General features: G+C 40.3%; 1 protein-coding gene across 4 annotated transcripts; it reads right to left on the reverse strand.

The window, feature by feature from the left end:
• Nucleotides 1-2784: 2784 nt before the first annotated feature.
• LOC126998046 (serine/threonine-protein kinase PAK 3-like) lies at nucleotides 2785-21073 on the reverse strand. Of its 4 annotated transcripts, none has more exons than XM_050859350.1 (14): nucleotides 20917-21073; nucleotides 17419-17797; nucleotides 16354-16540; nucleotides 14259-14285; nucleotides 12126-12285; nucleotides 11665-11801; nucleotides 10671-10879; nucleotides 10362-10505; nucleotides 9816-10002; nucleotides 9338-9426; nucleotides 8904-9007; nucleotides 8552-8713; nucleotides 7940-8112; nucleotides 2785-7615 (listed from the first exon to the last, which is right to left on the reverse strand). In XM_050859350.1, the coding sequence occupies exons 2-14, from the start codon at nucleotides 17472-17474 to the stop codon at nucleotides 7532-7534; spliced, it is 1719 nt and encodes a 572-aa protein (XP_050715307.1). In that variant the 5' UTR covers nucleotides 17475-17797; nucleotides 20917-21073; the 3' UTR covers nucleotides 2785-7531. The 4 variants fall into 4 exon arrangements, with proteins under 4 accessions (XP_050715307.1, XP_050715306.1, XP_050715309.1 ...); XM_050859349.1 differs by having other exon boundaries at nucleotides 10671-10903; XM_050859352.1 differs by lacking the exon at nucleotides 14259-14285.
• Between the last annotated feature and the right edge of the window lie 4206 nt (nucleotides 21074-25279).

Genomic DNA, 25279 nt, shown 5'->3' on the forward strand with positions numbered 1-25279 from the left:
ATAAAAAGACTAGAAAAGGACAGATTTTTGCCTGTCCAAATCTAAAATCTATCACAATGGGTATGATTTTACTTAGATTTCTTTTATTGGTAGCCTTCAATCAATTAATCAATGAGGACATACGCTGGGGGGCGCGTCGCCTCGCCCACCCTACGACGCTAAACCCGAGGGTTTCTTCGGGCAAGTCTCCATGCAGGCCGCCTTCTGTTTCCTCAATACCCCAACAGAAAAGGACCAAATTCCTCCATTTGGGGTAATTTACCCAAGGTCGGTGGTGATGAAAGATTTACCCCTTAATAGGGGACAGGGCCTTAGGCCTAAAGGCGGCCCTGTAAGAGGGTACGAGCACTTAACAACTCGTGACGGGGTTGGGGGAAGCCTCCGCCGCCGCCACAGACACGGGTAACAACCGTCGAGCAGCGACGGAGGCACGGGCCCCCCGGGCAGGCGCCCAGTAGCAACCCGTAGCAGTACACGGGTGAGCAACCGACCAGTCGACTTGACTGCAGCGGGGGAGCCCAAAGCGAGGATGACCAAGCGGGTCAACCTCGCCGCCGCAGAAGGGCCACCCGGCTGCTCGCCCACGGAGGGCTGGCGTGCCACTGCCAAGTTTGGGAACCCCTGAGTCTACAACCGTGTCCTTCATACCGCCTCTCCTTAGCCTATGTATCAATGAAATAGCTTGTACACACACACACACACACACACAGTCAACATGTGGTCCTGTACTCATGAAAACGATTCACCTCCTTTGTCTTCAGCAGGCCCTTAACACATTGTACGGTTTTGACTTTAATACCAAACATTTCATATTCAAACCACCTATTTTTTGTTCTAACTTGTACAACCTGGCACTTATCTATATTTAAGGGTATCTTCCATCTATCAGACCAAGCTGAAATTTTCTGCAGATCATCTTGGAGGCTTTGCCTGTCTTGGTTTGAAAGGACTGATTTATCAATCTTCGTGTCATAAACAAATTTAGTAATGAAATTTGTAAGTCCAACGTCAAGTTGAAAGACATAACCTTCAGTAAGGTAAAGGTAAATTTGGGAGAATACACTAGAGCTGTGCATGGCTGTGGTCCTCATCTCTGTCTCATTGACCCTTGAGCCTGTTGAGAGTGAGAACCCATTACCCCGGGACACAGGGCCAGTGTGACATGTGGGTTATCACAGTTTACCTTCCCCAGCTAGTACCCATAAATCAGCCAACCTGAATGGGTTGCAAGAAGAGGCGAAGCCTCTGGGACTCAAGGTCTCCTGGGGCAATCCTGCCAGGAGGGATTTGGGATGGATAAGGAAGTTTCATGGTAGCTTGCATGGGGGGACTATTGGGGGTGGAGGCGGTGGGTGAGTGAAGTGATACGCCCCCGGGCGTATGCTCCCCATTAGTTAGTTAGTTAGTTAGAGGGAGCATGAACAGCTGGGTGGACTGAGTGCCGACTGCCCTGTATGGAAATCAAACCCAGGCTCACAAATTCGTGGCTAGGCATACTAACCACTTCACCATTCAAGAGCCAAAGCAAGTCAATGGATTCTGCTGGAAGGTGGTACTTGGCATGAGAAAGGTACCTGCATGAAGACGTGCATGTAGGAACCACTGGAGAGGGGATCATAGGGTGGGCGAGGCAACACCCCCCAGCATATATCTTGATTGATTAATTGACCGATAATATGGAAAAAGTGTACTACTATTTTACAACAGAGCTTGAACAAAACTTATCTAAGTAGGAGGGAGAGTGGCTGATACAACCCTTGCAAGTTTCCCCTGGGCCTCAAGAAAACAGGGGTGTTGGTGGGCAGAACACAAGTCTCACAGGAAGAATGACATACCCAGCACCTCACTCCAAGCTGGGTGAAGGAAGGACCTGAAAGCGAAAGTGGCTGTAAGCAAATGCCTTACCATATCTGCATCACATGACTTCCTCTCTGTACATCCCACATCAGCTTATGTTCGACAAATTAAACATCAATTAAAATCTTTGCTTCATTGATGTACTTGACAATCATTTTGATACATTAAAACAAACTGTTAAATTATTTGGTACCTCAGCACAGTCCCTGACGGTGGCTGGTGGGTGGATGGGTGTCACTGGGGTTACAATGTCCCCTGAAGTCCTGCACCGGTGCCCTCACCTCCCACTCTCAAGCCAGAGCTAACATAACTTTAGTATGGCAGTTTGAGTTACTTTCCCTATTTAAAACTCCTAGCTAATATCTAGTGTCTATGATGAAGTAGTGTTGCGTGTGGCAGGTCTAAGCTCGGGCTTATTGCTTCTCTCCCAAGCTGCCCAGAAAAAGGTTTTACTGGTGAAGGGACAAATTAACACGGCTCACACTGGGAATGGCCCTGTATGAGGGTCATTCCCTGTGGAGTCATGTAATTGGGCCACCAGTAAAAAAAAAAACGTAAATAAAAAGCAGACCTTTACATAACAATATGGATACAAAATGACTGTAAAGCTTTAAGCTGATCCATGACTATTTATGACACCCACGCCCACACCCAGTCCAATATTTTCCCTGCTTGGCCTGTGCCTTACTTTTTTATACTTAAGCCTGATTTAAAGAGAATTACTAACAAAGTTGACAACAGCTTTCAAAATTACTCCATAGAAAAAAAATAAAAAAATAGGTATGGCATCATCGTTCATGTAATGAATTAACGCTGATTGCTATACAAAATATATAAATGGAGATGTTCATTTCAATGCGTACCCCACAACACTATACATGAGAAGCATGGCCATGCAGTGGAATTACCCAAGTAAAAATGGCAACATGCACATATTTTTTATTCACATAATCTCACTATAATCTTGTTCATCGTCGCTGCCGTTACAAAACATTGCATAGAGAAACACCTTCGAGTCAACCGGTCGTGTTACGGCCTCTCAGGTTTCCACAGTTTCTGCCTGACTGATTCCTGTACCTAACAATGCAGGTGTGTTGCTCAGGTGTGTTTTGAAATGCAATTTCTATTTCACTTACAGAAGATTACTTGAGATAGGAAGAGAGTACCAATGCTATGATATAATGGCGTATACAGAAGCCTGCATATTCTAGTACTCAGTCATTCAAATATTAAATATACAGTTCATGGCTGTTGCAAGTAATGTTCACTGTTCTGCTTTTATCAAATCTGATGATGCACAACTCTTCTGTCTGTTCACGTTGTCATCACAACGCCAGTGCTCAGAACTCTTGTCTTTTCCAGGTTACAATATTTCTTTCTCTTCAGTGGAACTATGTGATAACAAGTCTCCTCACCACTCAGGAGAGGACTTCATGTAGATATAAAAAACTGTGCCTGTGCTTGGTGTGTTTGTACATGTGTGTGTGTGTGTGTGTGTGTGTGTGTGTGTGTTTTACAACTAAGGAAACAGCTCAAAAAAAAAAAAAAAAAAAAACAAAAAAAGGCCCGCTAATCGCTGGTGTGTGTGTGTGTGTGTGTGTGTGTGCTAATTATCTTTCACAAAGCTGGAAACTTAAGAAACTCTTCCAACTTTAATAGCATTAAGAAAAATAAAAGAATTCATGCAGTCCTCAATAAATACTTTCACAGCACTATCCATTATATGACTTGGTCCTTATAAAATGTTTAACTTTTATAAACTGACTATACTTAAACAGAGAACTGCAGGCATGATGTGAGTACCTATCACTCTCACCATCCCTTATGATGTAGTATGACACAGAATGACATATTCTTGAAGGTCTCCCTCACACCTGCCTCCCAACCCTTAGATTTCCTCCCCAACAAAGGGAGAGAGGAATGGGATGTTGAGTTCTGCTGCAGTTGTTACTTAAGGTCTTAACATGCTCAAAAATATAAATATTTCACTTATAAAATGCATAGCAATAATAATAATAAAAATTGTTAGTTGTGTTACTTAATATCTTCAAATTAATAATTTGTTTGTCATGTTTGAATTAGAACATGGAGAAGAGAAACTTGGGCTTCTAGGAAACCAATGATACTTTCCATACAATGGAACATTCTGGTGACACCTGTTCCCTTCCTTCCTTAATACCCACACTGTGGTTCTTTACCTTAGGGTACATTGAATGTGTGCATCTAAGTAAACAATACAGAACAAACTGTCTGAAAAAGTTTCTGAATATCTATAAAGTCCAGCAGGTGTTACTGTAAGTACACAGTACAACAATCCAAAACTGAACTTGAAAAACTGATTGCATTAGTGCCTCATTTTGAACACAACAGTCAAGTGCTTGGACAAGCTGAGCAAGGGGCTGATATTGGTAAACAAGAATCAGGTCTTCTTGAATAAATTTTCCTTTATTACACTTTTTTGTATTCATGGACCCCCCCCATGATTAGGAATTCATCCACAAACCAAACATACAATGACTCAACTGCATCTTGAAAACAGGATGTGTGGATAGATCATTATAGTATAGTTGCCTGCATTTAACAGTTCTGTAAATATTTTTATAGGAACACAAAGACCGTAAAGGTTAATCATTCTAAAGGGCTGCCTCAACTAAGTCACAAGTCTGACCATACAATTTTTTTTTTCTACATTTAGAAAATTTGCTTTAAAGAAAATGAACTAGAGTTAAAAGTGCATAAACTTTGCAATAAAGCTTGGTATAACAAACAAACCATAATTCAATTATTACCCCATTCTTCCCTCTCAAAATTCATATCCTCTAATAAAAATGCAAGCAAACTAAAGAGAGGGTGTTTAGTTTCCGTACTCCTTGAACTGATGTGGAAAGGAATACTTTCACACACACACACACCAACCAGCATAGTATCAGCACAAGACACCCAGTTCCTTGAAATCTATACTTTCCTGGTCCCCTGAATTATTTGGTATTATTTGAACACTGGAAAATGACTTATCTTGCTCACCCCTTGTTGAAAGACAGCAAAGCACTTTTACTTCATTATTCCAAACTGCATTTATCAACACAACACAAGCCACAGCAACAGTGAATGGCCAAGCGTTACTCTTGACACAAAGACAAACTGGGAACACGACTGCGGTGCTGAGCATTGTTGCAGCCAAGTCACCACGAGCTGCCAAAAGCCACGGCTCACAAGGTTATGGCACGATTGTTGATGCTGATGCTCCCGCCACTCGGCATGCGTGACACAGAGATTAGTTCGTGAAGCTCCATAGCTGATAATCAGACATCTCCCTTCTGGGGAAACTCTTTCACAAATTGCACATCAGTGGACAAATTCACTTTAAACTGCACACTACCTCACAGCACATATGCATGAAGTACCTTCAACAGACATTTCCATTAACTCATTCAGCTAAATCTTCAAAGATGTCTATATGAAGTTTCATGACTGTAAATTATACTGGATTATTATGAATAATACTTATGAATGATATTATAGTACTACTCTTCATCTGAGATGTTTCTATCAAATCTAGAATACAGGCAGTGCTATGAACCTCTTGTTTCCTTCTTCAGTATCTGTTGCAGAGCAGCCATCCAGAAGCTGTAAACATTATGCACTACCTACACCACATGGCAGCGTCCTCCTTGCTTTAATTATGTCCTGCTTCAGCACCACACACACTGCAGTTCTAATTACAGTTAAGAAAGCACTCCACCAAGCCAGTGTTGCTGCCATGAGAGCATGAGAAAAGTTCCAGCACCACCACCACCACCACCACCACTGCTGTCCACTTCCAGGTGGTGCTCCAGCCACTCACATCTGCTCCATTTCACTGTCAAAGTCACTATGAAATGTCAAAATGAGGCACAGGTTAAATTTCTACTTCTACCATCAAACTTGTGACTACAGACCCTAACAAAATGCATAATTGTGACATGTTTGATACACAATTACTCCCTGACTGATACAGCCAGATGAAGATAGGGATGTGTTCAGCAGCTGCACTCAAGTCAATCTCCTCCACTTTTCTCATAGGCACTAATAGTACATACTCTTACCAGCTACACATATACATCAAATAAATATTTATTTTTATTTACAAGGGGACACCTGGTACACACTTATGACTGCTTAAGAGGTTTACTGGAACAAGAAGGAAATTTACAGTCGCCTTGTGAGCTTAAGAGAATGAGTTATGTCAGTCTTACTCCTGAGGGATGCCTAGTGGTGAAGATGAAAACACTGATTGGTCCATTTATGATAAACAGGGGTTTTCTCATGGAACTCATTAGCATTTTGGGTATGGTGGGTAAATATTGCTGATGAGTAAATATGCTCCACTCATACTTTTTATGGCATTGGGGTGTGGCACAAATCTACTTACTGACTCTTTATGTGCAGGGGATGGGGGATCACAGGGCTTTCTAGAGCTACTCAGAGGCACACAGGCCACTGGCACCCTTCAGTGTCATGGCAGAATGGAGCAAGTTTATCACAATTTTCTTGAATTTTAAATATCCACTGAAAGCTTTGGGTGACTGAACTGGTTTATCTGAACTTTGGCGCACCGTCCACTCACTGCCCCGGCCGTGTGCTGACGAGAGGATTGCTGACTGGCTTCAGTCCACCTACTAAACTCATCCTGGGTCCTACAAAACAGACACAAATCAAGTCTGTTGGTTTGGTACAATTTACAGTCTCCATTTTGAGTCTACCATGTTGTTATAAATTAATTCATGTACTTGTGAGGGATAGCAAGTTGAGTGAACACATGAAAGAGTACATTTTCAGATAATTGAGATTCCTACAACACTCATCATTGTGGCTGAGAAGCTCATCAGATCTATACTGCAAGTGCTGATTCCTGAAGTCAGTATGCAAGGGCGCTAAGCCGGCCGGCCAGACGACCACCCGTCATCCATCGCTGATATGTCGACTGCACTGTTCAAGCTGCATCTCTTACCCTATGAACTTGCCTTAATCTCAAGACAGGTGTACTCTGCACATCTTACAAGACAAAGCTGCTTTGGCTTATGAATCAAAGTTTACTATCAACAAGTGAGAAAGCATCATGCCAAAAAATATATATATATATGTATATAAAATTCAAATAAAAGTTAACCCATGATCAAACTGTCCTTAACTAAATGGCCTTGACAGTAATATCAAGGGAACGGTTTGCAATTATATTTAAGCATAGTGTTAAAAATTCACACTAATTAAAATTTAATATAATCCTGAGAAAGCTGAATAAATTATTTCTAAAGCTAATGATTCAGTGATCCAGACAAAAATCTATTCACCCTGATATTTTAAACAAGTGAAACCACGAGATACACACACACCGGTTCTTTTCTCTCATGTCCATCTCTGAAAGCGCTGCTCTGTATATGAATTTGCATATGAAATCTCTGAAACACCAGCATATTAATTCACTGGCAGATAGTCTTAGTGAAGGCAACTGAAATCTCTAGCAATGAATCATCAGTTACTTGTCACACTCACTGATCCAGGGTCCACTCCTCACCTGCCTGCCATGCTCTGCCCTGCCCTACCGTACTCTGCTCTGCCTTGCTCGCCCTCAGATCATGACAAGCCGCCACACAGAGTCTCGGAGGTAATAGTCTAAAGGTGAGCCTCACGGGCCCTAGTGATTCTTAGCTGCCTCCTTAGCTGCTATGATGAGCGGGTGGAGACTCGAGAGAGGCCGAGCCAACTTGAGGAAGGGATGCTGAAAGGGAAGTTTGAAGGAGACTCAGAAGAAGTGTATAATTACTGAATGGATGGATAACCTCATCATAGGAAGTGGGGTCACACAAAATAATTGTAGAAGAATAAGGTACCATCAAGTTAAAAGAAAAAAATAACAAAAATTATATAAACAATTGAATAAAAAAATACATATATGGCAGGTTCATTGAACAAAAAAATAAATGCATGAATAAATAATGGAAAGATGGAAAAACACCTCACTTCCAAATACACACACTCTTATATACAAACTTAACCCCTTCCTCTCTCTCCAGCACACACACACACACACACACACACACACCTTAAGGAGCTCATGTGCAGTGGAGCGGGTTTCCACCTCCACGTCGAGGCAGTGGTCAAGGAAGTCCTGGAACACGTGGGACAGCTTCTCCCTCTCCTTAATCTCAGGTTTGCCATTGGTTGCTATCAGGTACAGTGCTCTGAGAGGGTTCTCGTTGAGGTATGGTGGCTCCCCTGAGGATGGTTGACTTGTATGAGCGATTTAATGCCACTTTAATACTGTTTTAAAAAGCCACCTGACACCGACTGCCACCCACACTACTCATTATTCTTTACTTTACATTTCATCACCTTCCAGTATTTAATGCCACTTGTCTAGGAAACGTTCTCGTCAATATACTCCATTTTGACAACAGATAGACTGTGTGGTCATAAAGAGCAGCACAAGACCTGGCAACTAACACAGACCAAGAAGCCAGAAAAGAAACCTTCCAGTAATATTCCTCTCACTACATGTTTATACAATATTCAAGTACTGTCACCCCAGACCCTGACACTAACTGCCACCCACACTACTCATTATTCTCTACTTTACATTTCATCACCTTCCAATATTTAATGACTTATTCCCCACAAACTGACAGATATTTTTCCTTAAAAAAATGACAGTCACCTTCAATCATCTCAATGGCCATGATGCCGAGGGACCACACGTCCACCTTGGGCCCGTACTGCTTCCTCGTCACCACCTCCGGAGCCATCCAGTAGGGTGTCCCCACCATAGTCGTGCGCTTGTTCTGCTCCGGGGAGATTTGCGCGCAGAAGCCAAAGTCAGCTGCAGGGGTGGAGAGAAGGAAAAAGAGGGATAAGTTTGGTTTTCCCATGGCTGAAAAAATATAGGGCTGACAACATTTATCCAGAACACAGAAAACTGGTCTGGTTGTCTCACTTTACATCACCCAAAGAAATGGAAATTCAAAAGAACTGTAAGAATAAATATTACTAGAAATAAAAGCTTTACTTACTGAGTTTGACACTGCCATCCATGCCAAGGAGAATATTGTCAGACTTGATGTCACGGTGAATTACTTGACTCACATGCAGGAACTCCAGTGCTTGCAACACCTCCCTGTGATACAACAAATGGTCACACACTTGCACCAAATCCATGAGAACCTTATGAAGATACTATTAACCCAAACCAACTGCTCAGTGATGCAAAAAAAAAAGGGTATGTAACACCTTTCAAAACCAAGGTACATAAGTAATCCTAATATATTTCACCAGGATATGTTGAGGCATGGGGTCTAGCTTTTGTGTTATAAATCAATGGGTTACTGGTGTGTATAATGTCAACTATGTTTTCCCTGCCCCACTACCCTGCTTTTTATAGGAACTGGGGTCACTGATAACAGGAGGAGTAGTTCTGTTCCCCTGCACACCACCTTCTCATCCTCACCTGCACACAGCTGCTATCTGCCCCTCATCCATACAGGTCTCCGTCACCACGTCCGTGAGAGAGCCGCCCGGGAGGTACTCCATCACCACCTGCAGGGCATGATAATTCAGTGAGGGAGGGAGGGAGAGTTATTCTAATTGTAAAGTATCAGATTGGTGGTATACCTTAACTTACAGAACTGAGAGTACCTGCCACTGTCTTATTTATATTTGATCTCCACACCAGAAAATACAGGATGGAGAGACAGATGAAATTAATGTCTTTTTCTGATGTTATTTTAAACATTACAATAATACACTGACAAAATGAGGAATGCTTACTGAACTAAGACATTATATTGTAGCCTCCCTGTAGTAGTAATGAATGCAGGACCACCAGAGGTAATGAAGAAAAGGCAGACACATAAGAGGAAAGACAAACAATACAAATAAGGAAAAATACAATGGAAAAAGACAAACAATACAACTGATCCACTCACCCAGAGGTCCTCATTAACTAGGTAAGAGTCCAGGTAATTGACTACGTTGGGGTGTTTGTTTTCCTTCATGACCAGAATCTCGTTAATAATAAGCTCCTTCTTTGGCTGCTGCGAGAGGTTCATTTGCTTAATGGCGACCTCCATGCCCGTGGCCGTCTCAATGGCAGTGTACACCGTCCCTGAGGCTCTGTGGAGGACATATGGGAACACATTAGACCCCTCAGACCACATTAGCCCGGTAGCAGCGACGGGCCAAATTTGTGGCTTTCCCGTGTAGCAGCGACGGGCCAAATTTGTGCCATGATATAAAGCCACCAAAATAGATGATACATAATCTGATCACAAATGCTTTGATATATATTATGAAATGGTTTGTGAGGGGTGATTTTTTCTCATTTTTCTCGCTTGGAGGGACCATTAAAAAAACATGATCCCCACTGCTACCGGGTTAACTGATTCCCTATTTTACAATAACCCACTTCAAATTATTTCACAGTTCCTAAAAAAATCATGATAAGTGTAAACTCCCTGCATATCCCTTCTTACCCTTGTCCAATTTTTTCCATTTTGGTATATTTCCTATTGGGGTCCCCTACTGACACTATGCTTCTTAGTCGTTCTAGGATTTCCTCGTCACTCATTTTCTTCTTCTTCTGCTTCTCTGCTGTCCTTTCTATTGCTGTGCTTGTACTGCAACGGAGACAAGGTAATGAATAGAATAAGCAGCCCTTTCTTACCCAACACATACTGAGGCAAGTTCAAACACACAGACACATGAAGCAGATATCAGTTAAACAGTTCCTCTAAGCAAAATATCAATAGAATGGGATCTTGCTGCTGGAGATTTTGACTCACCTTGTGTTTGTGGTGGGAGGCGTGGGTGCTGGGGTTGTGGGGGGTGCTGGGGTGATGCTGGTGGCCTGCTGGGGGTTGCGGTTGCTATCAAAGGCCGCTCCGTTTGCATTGGCTTCATCCTCCACTGGCTTGGTGTATATGGATTTGGTTCTCTCGGGCCGGGTGGCTATTGGTGGAGGAGGCGGCTCCTCTTCTTCCTCTTCTGGGACCTTTGGTGTAGATTGGAGGACAGACTGATGAGTAAATGCAAGTTCAGTGGCTTGAAGTAGTTGGGTGAGTGTACATAATATTTCATGCTGATTGTCACAGGGTAATTACAAATGAGCAAGACTGGGTTTGACTGGATACTGTCAGAAAGTACTGTAAAATTATAATTATTTGGATTAAATGATACCTACTGAATATGATTAATACATAATCATGTCTCAACAAACATCACACATGTTACTCAATATATTTATGCAGGCAATGGGTATCCTTTTTAACTGCAGCTATGTAAAGGCTATTCAAGAATTTAACAGTTAAAAGCATCATCATTATATATTTGAAAATATGACTGTAAGCTTGCATACTGAACTAATAAAAAACTTCCAGGTACATAAAAATTAGTTTATTAAATATATGTCTGAACAGTGTTTTCTGCCTCAGGTATGTACCAATCAAATATATATATATATATATATATATATATATATATATATATATATATATATATATATATATATATATATATATATATATATATATATATATATATATATATATATATATATATATATATATATATATATATATATATATATATATATATATATATATATATATATATATATATATATATATATATATATATATATATATATATATATATATTAGTTCTCAAAATAGTTTGTATTTATTCTGCAAAATAGCAATGACCAATGAGGCCTGAAAAAAAAAAGCATTGTGCCATCCGTCCATCGTCTACACACACAGGCAGAAGCAGGTAACTCACACTGACTTCTGAGCATGTTTCTGGAGTGGATGGGGAGCCTGACGAGGCATCCGAGATCTTGTGGGGTGACGGCGTGGCTGGATAAGCTGTGGTGGTGTTGTGGATACCCGTCTGGTAGCTGGGCCGAGGGGAGGGATCTGGGAAGGTAGAGAGTGTGTGTTGAGAGAAAACACTTAATATGGAAAGAAACAGCTGAAAATTATGTTTGGAGAGGGCATTTAAAGCACAGAGCAGATGATATAAGATAATTTGTTGTCTTGTAGATCAACAAAAGAATCTTAAAAATATCATAAGATACAGAATGCTGAATAACTTATTAAAAAAACTCAAATACATAAACTCAGATTACTGCATAAATACATTTCCAGAAAAAAAAGAAAAAAAACTTAAAATTCTTCAACATAATTTCCTCAAGTGCTTCTGAGGCTCACACAAATAGACAAGACAACACGGCCACTTACCGACAGTCTTGGCCACAGTCATGAACTTTGAGGTTTGGTGCTCTTTGGTGGAGGCGTCGTAGTAGTTGAGAACATCAAGGACAGCCTGAGGGTTGTTCTTCTGCTCCTGTTTGCTGATGTTAGAGATAGAGAGCAGTTTGGTCCAGGAGTCTGGCATGCCCTGTGAAGACCAGAGGAAACACCAATGAGTACTGGGTGACAGTGCAAAGAAAGACTATGACCAGAGCTACAGCCAGACTGGGGCACAGACTCAGGTCATCCTATGGAAACCTCTCTCTTGTTATCTACGTAATATATATTTCCTAATCTACAGCGAGTGAGGAAAGTGTGAGTAATTTAGTAACTTTTGGAAGCAAATATTTTGATCTAAAAACTAAAAGAGTCATATATTTAAACAAAAAGACTGAGACAAAATATAACTCAAGTTCGGGTGATATAAATATCTTAAGAATAGTCATGATGAAAGAAACAAAACTAACACAAACAGCAAGGTGCAGACACATCATTAACAATGAACAAAATCTATGAATGCTACTGAAACACTTTGCAGTCTACTTCAGGAAGTAATATTATAAGAATGCTGTTCTGACACAATAAATTTTTCTTTAATATTTGTGGCTTATTGTGATGATGAAAAAAGTTTGCAGCATTTTGCATTCATGTTTTTTTGTTGTTTTCCTTTAATTTGAAGAAAATGTTCAATTAAAACACACTGGCAAACAGAACACCCTAGCAGTAACTCCTACAAAGAACTGGTTAATGTTTTTAAGTGTTTCTATGTCAGTGTAATGAACGGCTGCATGAGTCTAAGTAAAAACATTCACCCCTGGCACCCATGGGCCCCCGAAAAGTGCCTGTTTGACACTGTCCCTGCACTTCAGCGGAGCACTGCTGGGCCGGCCCTCAGCCTGGCACTGTGTTGCCTCACACTCACAGAAACACAGCCATGGACAAGGCACATCATGGAACACTCTACATTACCTCTAACTGGCTCACAAAACCTGCTCACCTTGGTAACATAATTATAAGTGCATAAAAAATCTTATTTTCAAAGCAATAAATAATATTTATCCCTAAATATACACCAAAAAAACTAAGTTGATAATATAGAACATGCATCTGACTAAAGAAAAAAAGCATGATTCAAAAAACAAGTTCATTTTTCTTGAAACCTGCGACAAGGCTTTCTCCCAGGGAGGCGTTACTTTAGGTGTTGTTCCTGAGGAAGACTGAGTAACAAGCTCATGTATGGAGTCATTGCAGACATGTCAACCGTTTCCACCACTTGCCGGGGAAAAGGTTCTTCTAATTGAGTCAAGTTAGAAAACACTAAAAAGGAACTGAAATAACTAAAAGAAAAAAAGTGTGTTCTTTATAATTTAACAGCAATACTGATGTGATTCCAAATGGAATACAAAATAAGGCATGAATATTGGCATGGCAATATGGAATGTGTATTATAGTCTAAATAATAAATAAAATAGTTTTGGAGAATATTTAACATTTAAAGAATATATATAGCTAAACAAAGAGTAATAAAAGTGGTAATAATAAAAGGTAAGCAATTAAAAAGAAAGAATTTGTAAAATAGACAATTTGAATTGATCAGTAAATATCGAAGAAATGATGAGGAAATAAACCCATAAGACTAAAGAGGATTAAAACAATAAATCTGCCGGAGGTGAAACAAAGCCTTGGTGGGGGGGAGGGGGTGCTCTCAGGGGACAGGGCAATACAGTGGGTACACCAAATGCTTACTTTATCTCAGCCATTTGTGGGTGTGTGTAGACATAATAGAAAAAGCACACAACTTCTACGTCACTCAGAAAGCCCTGTTGAGTTTCAAAAAAACATGAAGAAAAAATATGGGGAGGGAAGTTTGTGGCCAGACATGATGGCCTGGCTTCCAAGCAGCTCAGCCAGACACTGACTGCATCTTAGTAAGCAGGAGAGCTGTTGGGGTGCAGCTTCCCTTCCAGAAAAGTGTATATCTCACTACGCCACATTTGGCATGGCCAGCGCTCACTCCTAAGGGCATGGTGAGGATACTGTGGCTGGGGGAGCCAGGCAAGATGACATGGCCCTAAACAGAACAGCCAAGCAGGATTACAAGCAAACAAATGGAAGATGCACCTGGCAACTGCTATGGTCCCCTGTAGGCTGCATGAAAGAAAAAAAGGATCACATCTGCATGATGAGCCTCATGGACCTCCATTTGGGATATTGTCACAATTATTACATGGACAAAATAAAGGTGCTGATCCATAAGTTTTGCAGAGCTGCTAAAAGCATGGCAAAAAAAATTAAAAAGTGGTCTGGAAAAAGTCTGGAGTCAATGTGGTGTTGACACAGGTTGTATTCAAACAGGATGAGGAGGAGCTATTTGACTAGAAAAATTACCATGGTTAATATATAAACAAATACAAAAATCTTCTTTTGGAGATGAAATCGTACAACTATAATACTTGAGAAACATGGGATTTCTTTTAGGCAAACTTTAAATACTGTGCAACATCCCACACAAGTGCAAGTCTTTAATCCTCCTGGTACATGATTGCAGAGGCGGCATTTATTTCGCCAACAACCCCGTCAATATTAGCTTGGCTCAGCTCACAAAAAAATGTGTTAAGTGGGTAAGATTTTCACTCATCTCTAAATTTCTAACCATTGTCATTAGCATGTGTGAGTGTAACACAGAACAGAACAGGAAGCAGAAACATTTTATGACGCATTGTACCATTCTTACGTATAAACACAATGATGAGTTGACAGCTTGCTTGTCACCAATCTGTGACACATTTACCAAGCCTTACCCAGTCATTTTGTGAGCTGAACACAAATCAACATGTGCCAGTATTGTTGAGGAAATACCTGCATTGGTAAACATGAACACTACACACGCACACATACACACCTCAATGATGGATGTGGGATGTGACAGTGTTCAAGTTTTACCTTATAATCATTTAATGTAGTATCCCACATAGCGAAGGATGGTCTTGGGGTGTACTGGGGACTACCAGTGCAGTTTGTGTGGTTTGCAGTGTGCTGTAACACAAAAGGCTTCAGCTAAGCACTTATGGGTGTATTCAACTTGGGAACACAGAACAGTATGCTGAAACACAGCTTTGGAATAAGTTGTGGTGAACATGGCAGAAATCATTTGAAAATGGAAGCAAAATATACAAATAATCAGAATACAGAGGATGCAAATAATGACATTTTTAAAGCTGTATGAGAAACTGTTAATTACCCAGGTGATAACAAAAATACATAAAAGTTTTGTGAATGTTTCTTGTGTGGAGTTTGACTTCCACACCAACACTGTGCTGATGTGAACAAATCCTTGAAGCAAAATGACAGCTACCTGACCCAGCGCCAATGGGCCTCCTGCTACCTCATAGAACTCCACTGGCGTCGATGAGCTGACCTTTTCCTCTCTAGATATCGCTGTTGAGTGTCCAGAAAAGATCTGACTAGTGAGGACTGCCACTTTGTTTTTATACAAATAAAAATATTTCTAGGGAGATGTGGTTTGAAATGTAACAATAAATGAATAGAATAAACTCAAGACTACTGAAGTAGCTTGAATATTACTGCAAAGTAACATTAACATGAAAGTGTAAGAGCAGGGTGAGGGTCACTACTGCCAGTCCAGGCAAGATATCTGCAAAAATCAGAGTTTGACATGTAGGACAACGCTGATTATCATCATTCTGTATGCTGAAGATACACAGCAGTGTCCTGTTTTAAATAGGAAAAGGGGAAAACATTTAAGGCAGCATTTGTAACTTCCTACACAAAAATAAAACTTATCATCCCAATGCCTTATTCCTTGTCCCCTTAACTGACAGGAAGGATTTAAGTATTATCTGCATGGCTAAGATAAAAATCAGACAATCTCAAGGTTATGGATTTTCCTTCTTTTCCTTATTTCTTTATTCCACGTGAGGGCCACCACTGATATTCTTCTTTAATAATAATCCTTTGTCCACAAGTACTTGAAATGAAGAAACCTAAGTGGAGACACACACACACACACACACACACACACACCAGGTTATAAGTGCTCTTTCCTCCACTTGACTCAACTCTTAACACCTGCACACCTGTAAAGCAATCAACATAAGTGACACCTGTTGAACTGATACACCTGTGAAAAAAAAAAAAAAAAAAAAAAAAAAAAAAAATAGCACAGACTAAAGCCCCGCCAGCCACTGCCACTCACCGTGAACTCTCCGGTGCAGGCATCAAAACCGACGTGGATCGTGTGTTCGAAGTTGGTTGGATACGAGATGTTGGGTTTGTCCGCCTCCTTGTGCCTTTTTCCCGCCTTGTGACCTTTGTGCTTCTTCTTCTCAGACTCAGGTTCCTTGGGGAGAGGCCGCATGTCCACCGCCATAACAGTCTCTGCCCTGGGGAGGGGAGGGGGGGATTGAGGTGTGGTGGATGAGAGTGTGTGTAGATTTACTTTTTTTAAATGTCTTGCTTACTCTCAGTTATGTAGTTTTTGACCGTCTGAAATGTGTGAAATGGCACTAGTATCTCTTCTAGGTTTAGTACTGCATCAGGAGACTAAGAACATTAAATGGAAAAGATTAAGAAGAAGAAGAAAAGAACAAGAAGAAAATAAAAAGAACAAGAACAGGAAGAAGAAAATAAAAAGAACAAGAACAAGATAAAAAAGAAAAAAACAAGAATAGAAAGAATAAAAAAGAACAAGAAAAGAAGAAAAGAAGATGGGGAAAAAGGGGAGGAGGAGGAAGAAGAAGAAGAAGAAGAAAAAGAAGATGAAGAAGAAAAAGGAGTACTGAAACTATTATTAAGAAATGCTAACCTATGTGACACAAATACTTACTGCTTTGGAAATACTTGCATAATACTGTCATAAAGGTAATATTATGATAAGCCCCTCAGGAGATATTGCTTTCAGATATTTAACATTGCTATCAGTTAACATTCCTCCCACACTTGAGTAACAACCCTTCAGTGACATTAGAGATTGTAGTGCTTTCTTTTAGTATCAATTAGACCCGTGTGACAATATACCTGTAACTACAAAAAATAACATGACTTTTACTCTTGCTTTATCAATCACTCCAATTAATAACATGACAAGAGGCAACTTTTATCATCTCTCTGTCTACTAGTGACCTTTCATGAACTTCCTTTCCACTTCCTGAATGAAGAATGGCCTGCAATAGCTTCAGGCACGGAGGGAGGGATGAGTCAGCGAGATAGTGAATGACAGGCAGAGGAGGAAGAATGAGAGCGCCTATTCAAGCACTCGTACCTGGTGGAGGTGAGCCTGACAGGTGGGGCAGGAGGCTTATCCTCGTCATCAGACATGCTGAAGGGTGGGAAGGGGTGGCCGAATGTACTCAATTTGGCGGTTTATGCAGTCATCCAAAACAATAAATCCCCTCTGAGCGGTTCAAGGCCTCTCCTGCCCCGCCTTTTCTCCCTGACTTGTTCAAACTGCCGTTCGTCCTTCGATTTTGATTCTTAGGCCTCCCGTCGACAAGTCATTGTTTGCGCGTCATCCCTGCCGTCAACACCACTAATGCCAGTGCCCAACACCTCTTTGGCACACAGATTGGCACTCAAAGTCAGTGTAGGGTGTGAAATGGCACTAGCCTCTCTTCTAGGTTTAGTGTTGCATCAGGAAATGTCTGAAATGGAATATTTAATAGTTTATCAAAAGAAATACTGGTTTTGTTTCTAAGGTTGGTGTGAGGCATGGCAATTTATAGTATGCACAGATTAAAGTCAGGAAAGGCATTTGATAAAAAAATATTACATCAAGTGGACAGGAATCAAAAGGAAATTGAAGATGTTACAAAAAACTATTCACCAACATTCATAGATGAGGATAATAACATGTCAGCATAGATTTTTAACAGTCAGCATTGATCTGTAACACTGTAAGGGAATAACAAAGTAAGAATTAACAAAACAGAGTAAGTGGCAGACAAGAACAAAGAACAACCATGGAAAACACAACACAGAGGAAACAGGGAGGACCGACAGACAAACATGAACGACAGCTGCAAGGAAAAGTAAACCAGTCAGATGAAACATTCTCAACCAAAGGGAATGTTTCAAGTCCCTCTGAGCTACAAGGCCAAGAGACAGTAGATGCGCCAAACACTTCCCCTTACACACCCTCCCTTTTATGACCCAGATGAGGGAAAAAAAAAAAAAAAAAAAAAAAAAATTGGGACAGTGCCAAAAAGGGCCACTCACTCACACACTTCCCATGGTGCCTCAAAGCCTGTTAAGTCTCCTATGCTTGTTTTGGCTGCCCTCCACAGCACTAAGACTAATCCCTTATAGCTACACTCCTGCCACTAGGCCTCCCACTCAGTAACAGAATGACAGGAAATTGTATTAAGTTTTAGCTTTTTAAATAGAAAACTATGCCTTGATTTCTTACCGTATATGGATTTCATCTACCTAAACTAGCCACCAGAAATGGAATAACAGATAATTATAATAAGTATTTGCTTCTTGAATGAATATATACCCTGATTTTTTACCGTATATGGATTTCATCTGCCTAAACTAGCCACCAGCAATGGAATAACAGATAATTCTTAAATGGATAACAATGCCTTGATTTGTTATATGGATTTCAGTTACCTAAACTAGCCACCAGCAATGGAATGACAGATGAAATAACAGATAATTATAATAAGTTTTTTGATTCTTAAATGGATAAAAATGCTTGAGCTTGTTACATGTACATCTTCCAAAACTAACCACCACCAGACATTCATCTTCAACATAACATACTACTAACATAAATTAAATGCAGAATGTTCACTAAGTCACTCAATCTGGAATATTTATTCAAACATACCTATCTTGTCACTTCCTAACATAATGGCTTCTATGTCTCCACAGCTGTTTTATATGTTTAACCCCTTGACTGTGAATTTCCTACAAGAAGACATCACCAAGCTACAGGAATGGAACAAAAAGTGGCTGCTACGATTCACTGAAGAAAAATGTAAAGTCATGCACCTTGGGAGAGGATATCCAGCATACCAATACCACATGGGAAACACTCCACTATCCACCACAGAGGCAGAGAAAGACCTAGAAGTATATGTTACCAGGCTACCAGTGAGTGCCAAATCCGTGCCAATCGCAGCGGACGGGTTAACTATAGTGAATACAGCAGCAGACATCTTCAAACACACCCCAAATTGCATAAAGTAACCTAATATATACAGAAAGCCCACTAAAAAGCACACACTTATTATCAAACATTCAATGAAACCAACTCTCCATTCTCACTCTGAACCTCAATTTATGACTCTATGGCTGCTCCAAGTTCTATCATAATAAATACCAAGAAAGTAGAAACCAAAAAAACAGGGAAAACAAAACTAAGAAAACCAGGAAAAAGAAAACAAGTAACGCAGAATGGCCTCTAAAATTCACTTATTCACAAACATTCAATGAAACCGCCTCTCCATTCTGTCACTCTCCCATACACAATGATTTTCTGTCTCTGTAAGTTCTATCACAGTCAACAACAAGAAAAAAGAAACCAAGAAACCAGAAAAAAAGAGACCAAGGTTATGCAGAACACCCACTAAAGGTCACATTCTTAAGCTCTATCCATTCTGTTATTCTCTACACCATGGCTTTTTTTACTCCATGGGTGCCCTAAGTTCTATCCCAGGAAGTAGAAACCGAGAAACCAGGAAAGCAGAAACCAGGAAAACCAGGAAAAGGGAAACCAAGTAACACACAACACCCACTATATAGTAATTCCTCCACCAACTCTTCATTCTGTCATTCTCCTCTACTTACAATCAATGCCAAGAAAGTAGAAACCAAGAAACCAGGAAAACCAGGAAAAGGGAAACCAGGTAACACAGAATGCCCACTAAATATTCTCACACACAACTCTTCATTCTGTCATTCTCCTCTACATCAAAGTTAATGCCAAGAAAGAAGAAACCAAAAAAACAGGGAAATAGAAACCAGGAAAACCAGGAAAAGGGAAACCAAGTAACACACAACACCCACTATATAGTAATTCCTCCACCAACTCTCCATTCTGTCATTCTCCTCAACTTACAATAGATGCCAAGAAAGTAGAAACCAAGAAGTCAGGAAAATAGAAACCAGGAAAACCAGGAAAAAGGAAACCAAGTAACACACAACACCCACTATATAGTAATTCCTCCTCCAACTCTCCATTCAGTCATTCTCCTCTACTTGCAATCAAAGCCAAGAAAGTAGAAACCAATAAGTCAGGAATATGGAAACCAGGAAAACCAGGAAAAGGGAAAACGAGTAACACAGAACGCCCACTAAGAATTCCCACACACAATTCCCCATTCCTTCACTCCTTTATACCACGATTTCTAACTCCACGGTTGCTCTATAGATCCAAGAAGCTGTAAAACTGAAATTAAGGGTAAAAATCATCCTAAAATACCCCCAGTGGCACTAAAAACCTAAAATACCGGCGAGGAAAACGGGAAAATGACAGAGGTGGGCAGGGCACGGGCGGGGTCGTGGTATCCCTCATCCCTTTAACTATCACCTAAGACTATTTCCCCCTCCCCAGGCCTCCCCCAGCCCACTCCCCAGCTTCAGGCCTCCCCAGCAATCCCCTTCCTTTTATATTGACTCCTTAAAACCCCCAGACAGTGATTCATCCCTCGTAAGTAAGCTCAGAACCCTCCCTTTTTATGCCTTCATTTGGGGGACATGTGGGTTAGGTTAATGGGTTTAGGGTGGTTAATTGGGTCTCCCTTATTGAGCTCACCTGGGTGGGACGGACAAGGTGAGAAGGAGACAGTAATAAGAGGAGTATTGGGTGTTCCTCCTCCTTCCTCAGCCACACAGATGACGTCACTGCCAGCCCCCGGACGCCATCTGTGGGTGCTACTCCTGAGACCTCCCCCCGCCACTTTTTAAAGCCTCTGTTATCACCCAAAGCTCTGTTGAAGCCTAAGATTGACATGTGATAAGTTATTCTCCATTGCGAATTTACTATATGATGAGGCTCTTTCCCGTGTGTGGTTTGTGTTATGCCTGGAAACGTAAAATGTTCAGCTGTTGGCACCTCTGAAGGGATGGATGCTGCACTCATATCAAACCTCAAAGTAATTCGACACATCCAAAGCTCTGTTTCCACGTTAAATGAAATATAATGAGTTATTCTACATTGCTTAATTACTATATGATGAGTTTATTTCCCTTGTGTGGTTTGTGATGTCTGGAAACGTAAAATATATATCTACATGTAACATGCACAAGCCAAGTAATTTAACACACATACTATTTTAAGCCCCTAATATCACCCTAAGCACTGTTTCCCACTTTTTTTTTTTATGTCTACGCCTATAGCGCCGTTAGGCTTGCTTGAGGGGCCTGGAAATTAGTCGGTCCCAGCCCGTATTGGCGCAGGCAGGCGTTTATAGTGGCGCCATCTTCTCTTTACCATACCATATGATACGTTATTCTCCGATTCTTAATTGATATATAACGAGGTGATACGTACCTTACGTTTCCTTAACTATCAGATAGTCCAGGAAACGTAATATCACTCTAATATCTATAGCTGGGCGTTATCGCGATACTTTATCGCTAATGACCAAATCGGGTTATCGGCCATCCGCTACTTATTTGAATATAAATCGGTATCTTCGTTACTTTTGTAACCAAACTAGCAATAATCGCTACTTTTCCCGTCTTTCAGAATAAAAACATTGTCTCCTCCCTACTGCGCATGCGTGGCCCGGGCGCCCGGTGTTGTATGAAAAAACTTCGGGGTATGAAAATTTAATATCTTCGGTGAAGAGATTTCATACTTAGATCATCAACATTAAAACACTAGGTTATTTTTTTTATGCTAGACTAAAAAATCAATATATCAGAGAGAAAAATCATTTAACTTTGCCCCCAAAATGATTATTCACTGCCTCAAAATTGATATTCCATATTCGTTTGTGAGCATGCGGCATGCCAAGGTATTGAAGGCACCCGGTGTTGTGTTATTTGGTGTCCCATCGTCAAAAGCTGGCGCTTTTGTTTACAAACACTGGTCCCTCGTGAACTACGCATGTTCAGACCAGTAAACCTAGCCCTGTACAGTGTCACAAATCTTTTTAACACATTAAGAGTTGCTGGAAGGCTGAATCAGACATACAGTACCACCATCCTCGCTGTTTCTAGAACGACACTCTGTAGCCTACATAAAAATACAACTCGTACAGAGTGTCTTACTTGAAACAGCGGGGATGGTGGTAGTGGTACTGTATGTCTGATTCAGCTTTCCAGCAACTCTTAATTACGGTTAAAAAGCTTTGTGAGACTGTACAGGTCTACGCTTGCTGGTTTGAGCATGCGCAGTTCACGAGACCAGTATTTGTAAACAAAAGCGCCAACTTTTGACGGTGGGGACGCCAAATAACACAACACCGGTTCAGGTGTTTCTAGTATTACCGTCCATATATACGTGTCAACGTGTGGTTTTCAGGTTTTGTAAGTTTCTAAAATACAAATAATGAAAAGTTGAATTTTTTTTTTATTTAAAATATCAATATAGTATCTTTTTCGCCTATCGGACTTATCGCTATCTAGTATCGGAATTGTGGATTTATATCGGGTATCGGTTATCGCCTATATTTGTTTCTCCAGTTAACGAATATCGGTTATCCACGATAAGGTTTTCCATTATCAGTTATCGGGAATAAGGTTTTCTGATATCGTGCCCAGCTATGCTAATATCCCCCAAAGCTCTATTTCAGCCTAAGATTACAATATGATAAGTTATTCTCCGTACTGCTTGGGCTTGGGTTCGAATCCCGGCCCGGGCAGTCGGCGTGCAGGTCATCCTTCCTTGTGAGCCTGTTGATAAATGGATACCTGGAGAGACTTGGGAAGGTAAACTGTGGTAGCCCGAATGTTACATGTTACACTGGCCCTGTGCCTTGGGAAAAATGGGTTCTTGTCCACCACAGGTTCTAAGGGCCAATGCAACGGATATGAGCATTAATTTGAAGCCATGCACAGCTGTAGCTCATGATTCCAACTGCACCTTTACTGCTTAAACACTATTAAGAGGGGGATATCAATAAACCTCTCTATCTTAAACTGATTATCAATCTATAGTTTCTTCTTTTGTCATTCTTCTGCAGTAGTGGTTTAAATAATAAAAAAAAAGTTTTATCAATGGCTGCCCCCTTGACTGAAAAAGCATCTGGAGCAACACATTATATTTTGATGATGCGGATGGCTACACTATGGACCGGACACTTGCCCCAGCCCTGTCATTAAGCAGCGAATTTTGGAAAATCAACCGCTTTGGGGCGAATCGCCTAACTCCCTTATTTCTGGGGCTACAGAAATGTTTTGGTATCAATCGACGGGAAAATGAAAGGGCTATATTTTTTAATAAGCAAGCGGGCTCAAAAATCAACTCGAAAGGGTAAAAAATTGAATAAATTCGCAATAAACGACTCTGAAAAAAAAAAACGATTTTTGAGTTCCCAACCTTGAAACCCACTCATTTTTTGAGAATTTCAAAAAACTTAAACAAATAATTTAGCCCTACCAATGTGCTTTCCAATATGATGCATAACATTTCCCTACTCCCAGTAGTTTCGTCGCTAGAGCTCGAAACCTAAGCCCTTTTGAGAGCGATTTTGACGAACTCCAGACACTTTGTTGTTTTAGTCTAGTGTGGCATTGCTATTGCCTCTAGAAGGCTGTAATTTAGCATGCAGCCCCTCTTGGCAATGTAGTTTGACCAGCTCGAAGGATTTTTTGATAGCTCTATTCCAAGTTTGTCGTCGACCCGTCACTAAATAGCCTGTTTTTCGGCCCTTTTGCCGCGATTTGGACACGACCTAGTTTTTTGCTTATAACTTTATTTATTTATTTAGTGCTTTCCAATTTTTTTTTCTGATTATTAATCTGTATTAATAGAGCTTTCATTTGCCACCATATATATATATATATATATATATATATATATATATATATATTATCAAGAAAAAGCAAATTAAATGTATTATTCATAAATGGGAAGAAATAGGGTTGAATACTAAATAAAATAAAAAAATAACATGAATAATATGCGCTTAATATAGGTTGATTTATATAGTAAAATGATTATATAAAAATAGTAAATTTTTACATAGATATCTTAAAATAATTTTAATACAAGATAGTCAACATATTGAGGTGTTCATATATGAATTTTTATGCAGATATATTAATTTTTGTGGCGTCAGGAAGGTTTTACGTCACAGCGTGTGAAATGAGTCAGATTCGGCAAATTTTTGTCGCGACTTCTGGTCAAGCTTGAGCAAAAACTACTGAAGCTAGGAAGGCGTGCTTGGTGGCAAATGAAAGCTCTATTAATAGAGATTAATAATCAGAACATTTTTTTGAAAGCACTAAATAAATAAAAAAAGGTTATAAGCAAAAAACTAGGACGTGTCCAAATCGTGGCAAAAGGGCCGAAAAACAGGGTATTTTGTGACGGCTCGACGACAAACTTGGAATAAAGCTATCAAAAAATCCTTCAAGCTGGTCAAACTACATTGCCAAGAGGGGCTACATGCCAAATTACAGCCTCCTAGAGGCAATAACAATGCCACACTAGACAAAAACGGCAAAGTGTCTGGAGTTCGTCAAAATCGCTCTCAAAAGGGTTTACATTTCGAGCTCTAGCGACGAAACTACTGGGAGTAGGGAAATGTTATGCATCATATTGGAAAGCACATTGGTAGAGCTAAATTATTTGTTAAATAATTTTTTGAAATTCTCAATAAATGAGTGGGTTTTAAGGTTGGGAACTCAAAAAAAATTTTCCACAGTCATTTTTTGCAAATTTATTAGATTTTTTACCCTTTTGAGTCGGTTTTTGAGCCTGATCGCTTATTAAAAAATATAGCCCTTTCATTTTCCCGTCGATTAATACCAAAAACATTTTTGTAGCCCCAGAAATAAGGGAGTTATGGCGATTCATGCCAAAGCGGTTGATCTTCCAAAATTCGCAGCTTAATGACAAGGGCGCCGCAAAATCAAGAGTCTGCCGTCCATTACTTGAGATGTCACTGCTCAAATACATTTTATTATATACTTTGACAATATATTCAGGAGAATGAAAAGAGGAG

This window comes from Eriocheir sinensis, chromosome 13 (assembly GCF_024679095.1).
Source record: "Eriocheir sinensis breed Jianghai 21 chromosome 13, ASM2467909v1, whole genome shotgun sequence".
Lineage (NCBI taxonomy): Eukaryota > Metazoa > Arthropoda > Malacostraca > Decapoda > Varunidae > Eriocheir > Eriocheir sinensis.

Coding starts and splice junctions, on each gene's coding strand:
- LOC126998046 (XM_050859349.1), bottom strand. CDS start 17,474: ATGTCTGATGACGAGGATAAGCCTCCTGCCCCACCTGTCAGGCTCACC. Junction 12,286..14,258: donor GGGACCATAGCAGTTGCCAG/GTGCATCTTCCA, acceptor TGGTCTTCACAG/GGCATGCCAGACTCCTGGAC. Junction 10,003..10,361: donor ATGGAAAAAATTGGACAAGG/GTAAGAAGGGAT, acceptor TGTCCTCCACAG/AGCCTCAGGGACGGTGTACA.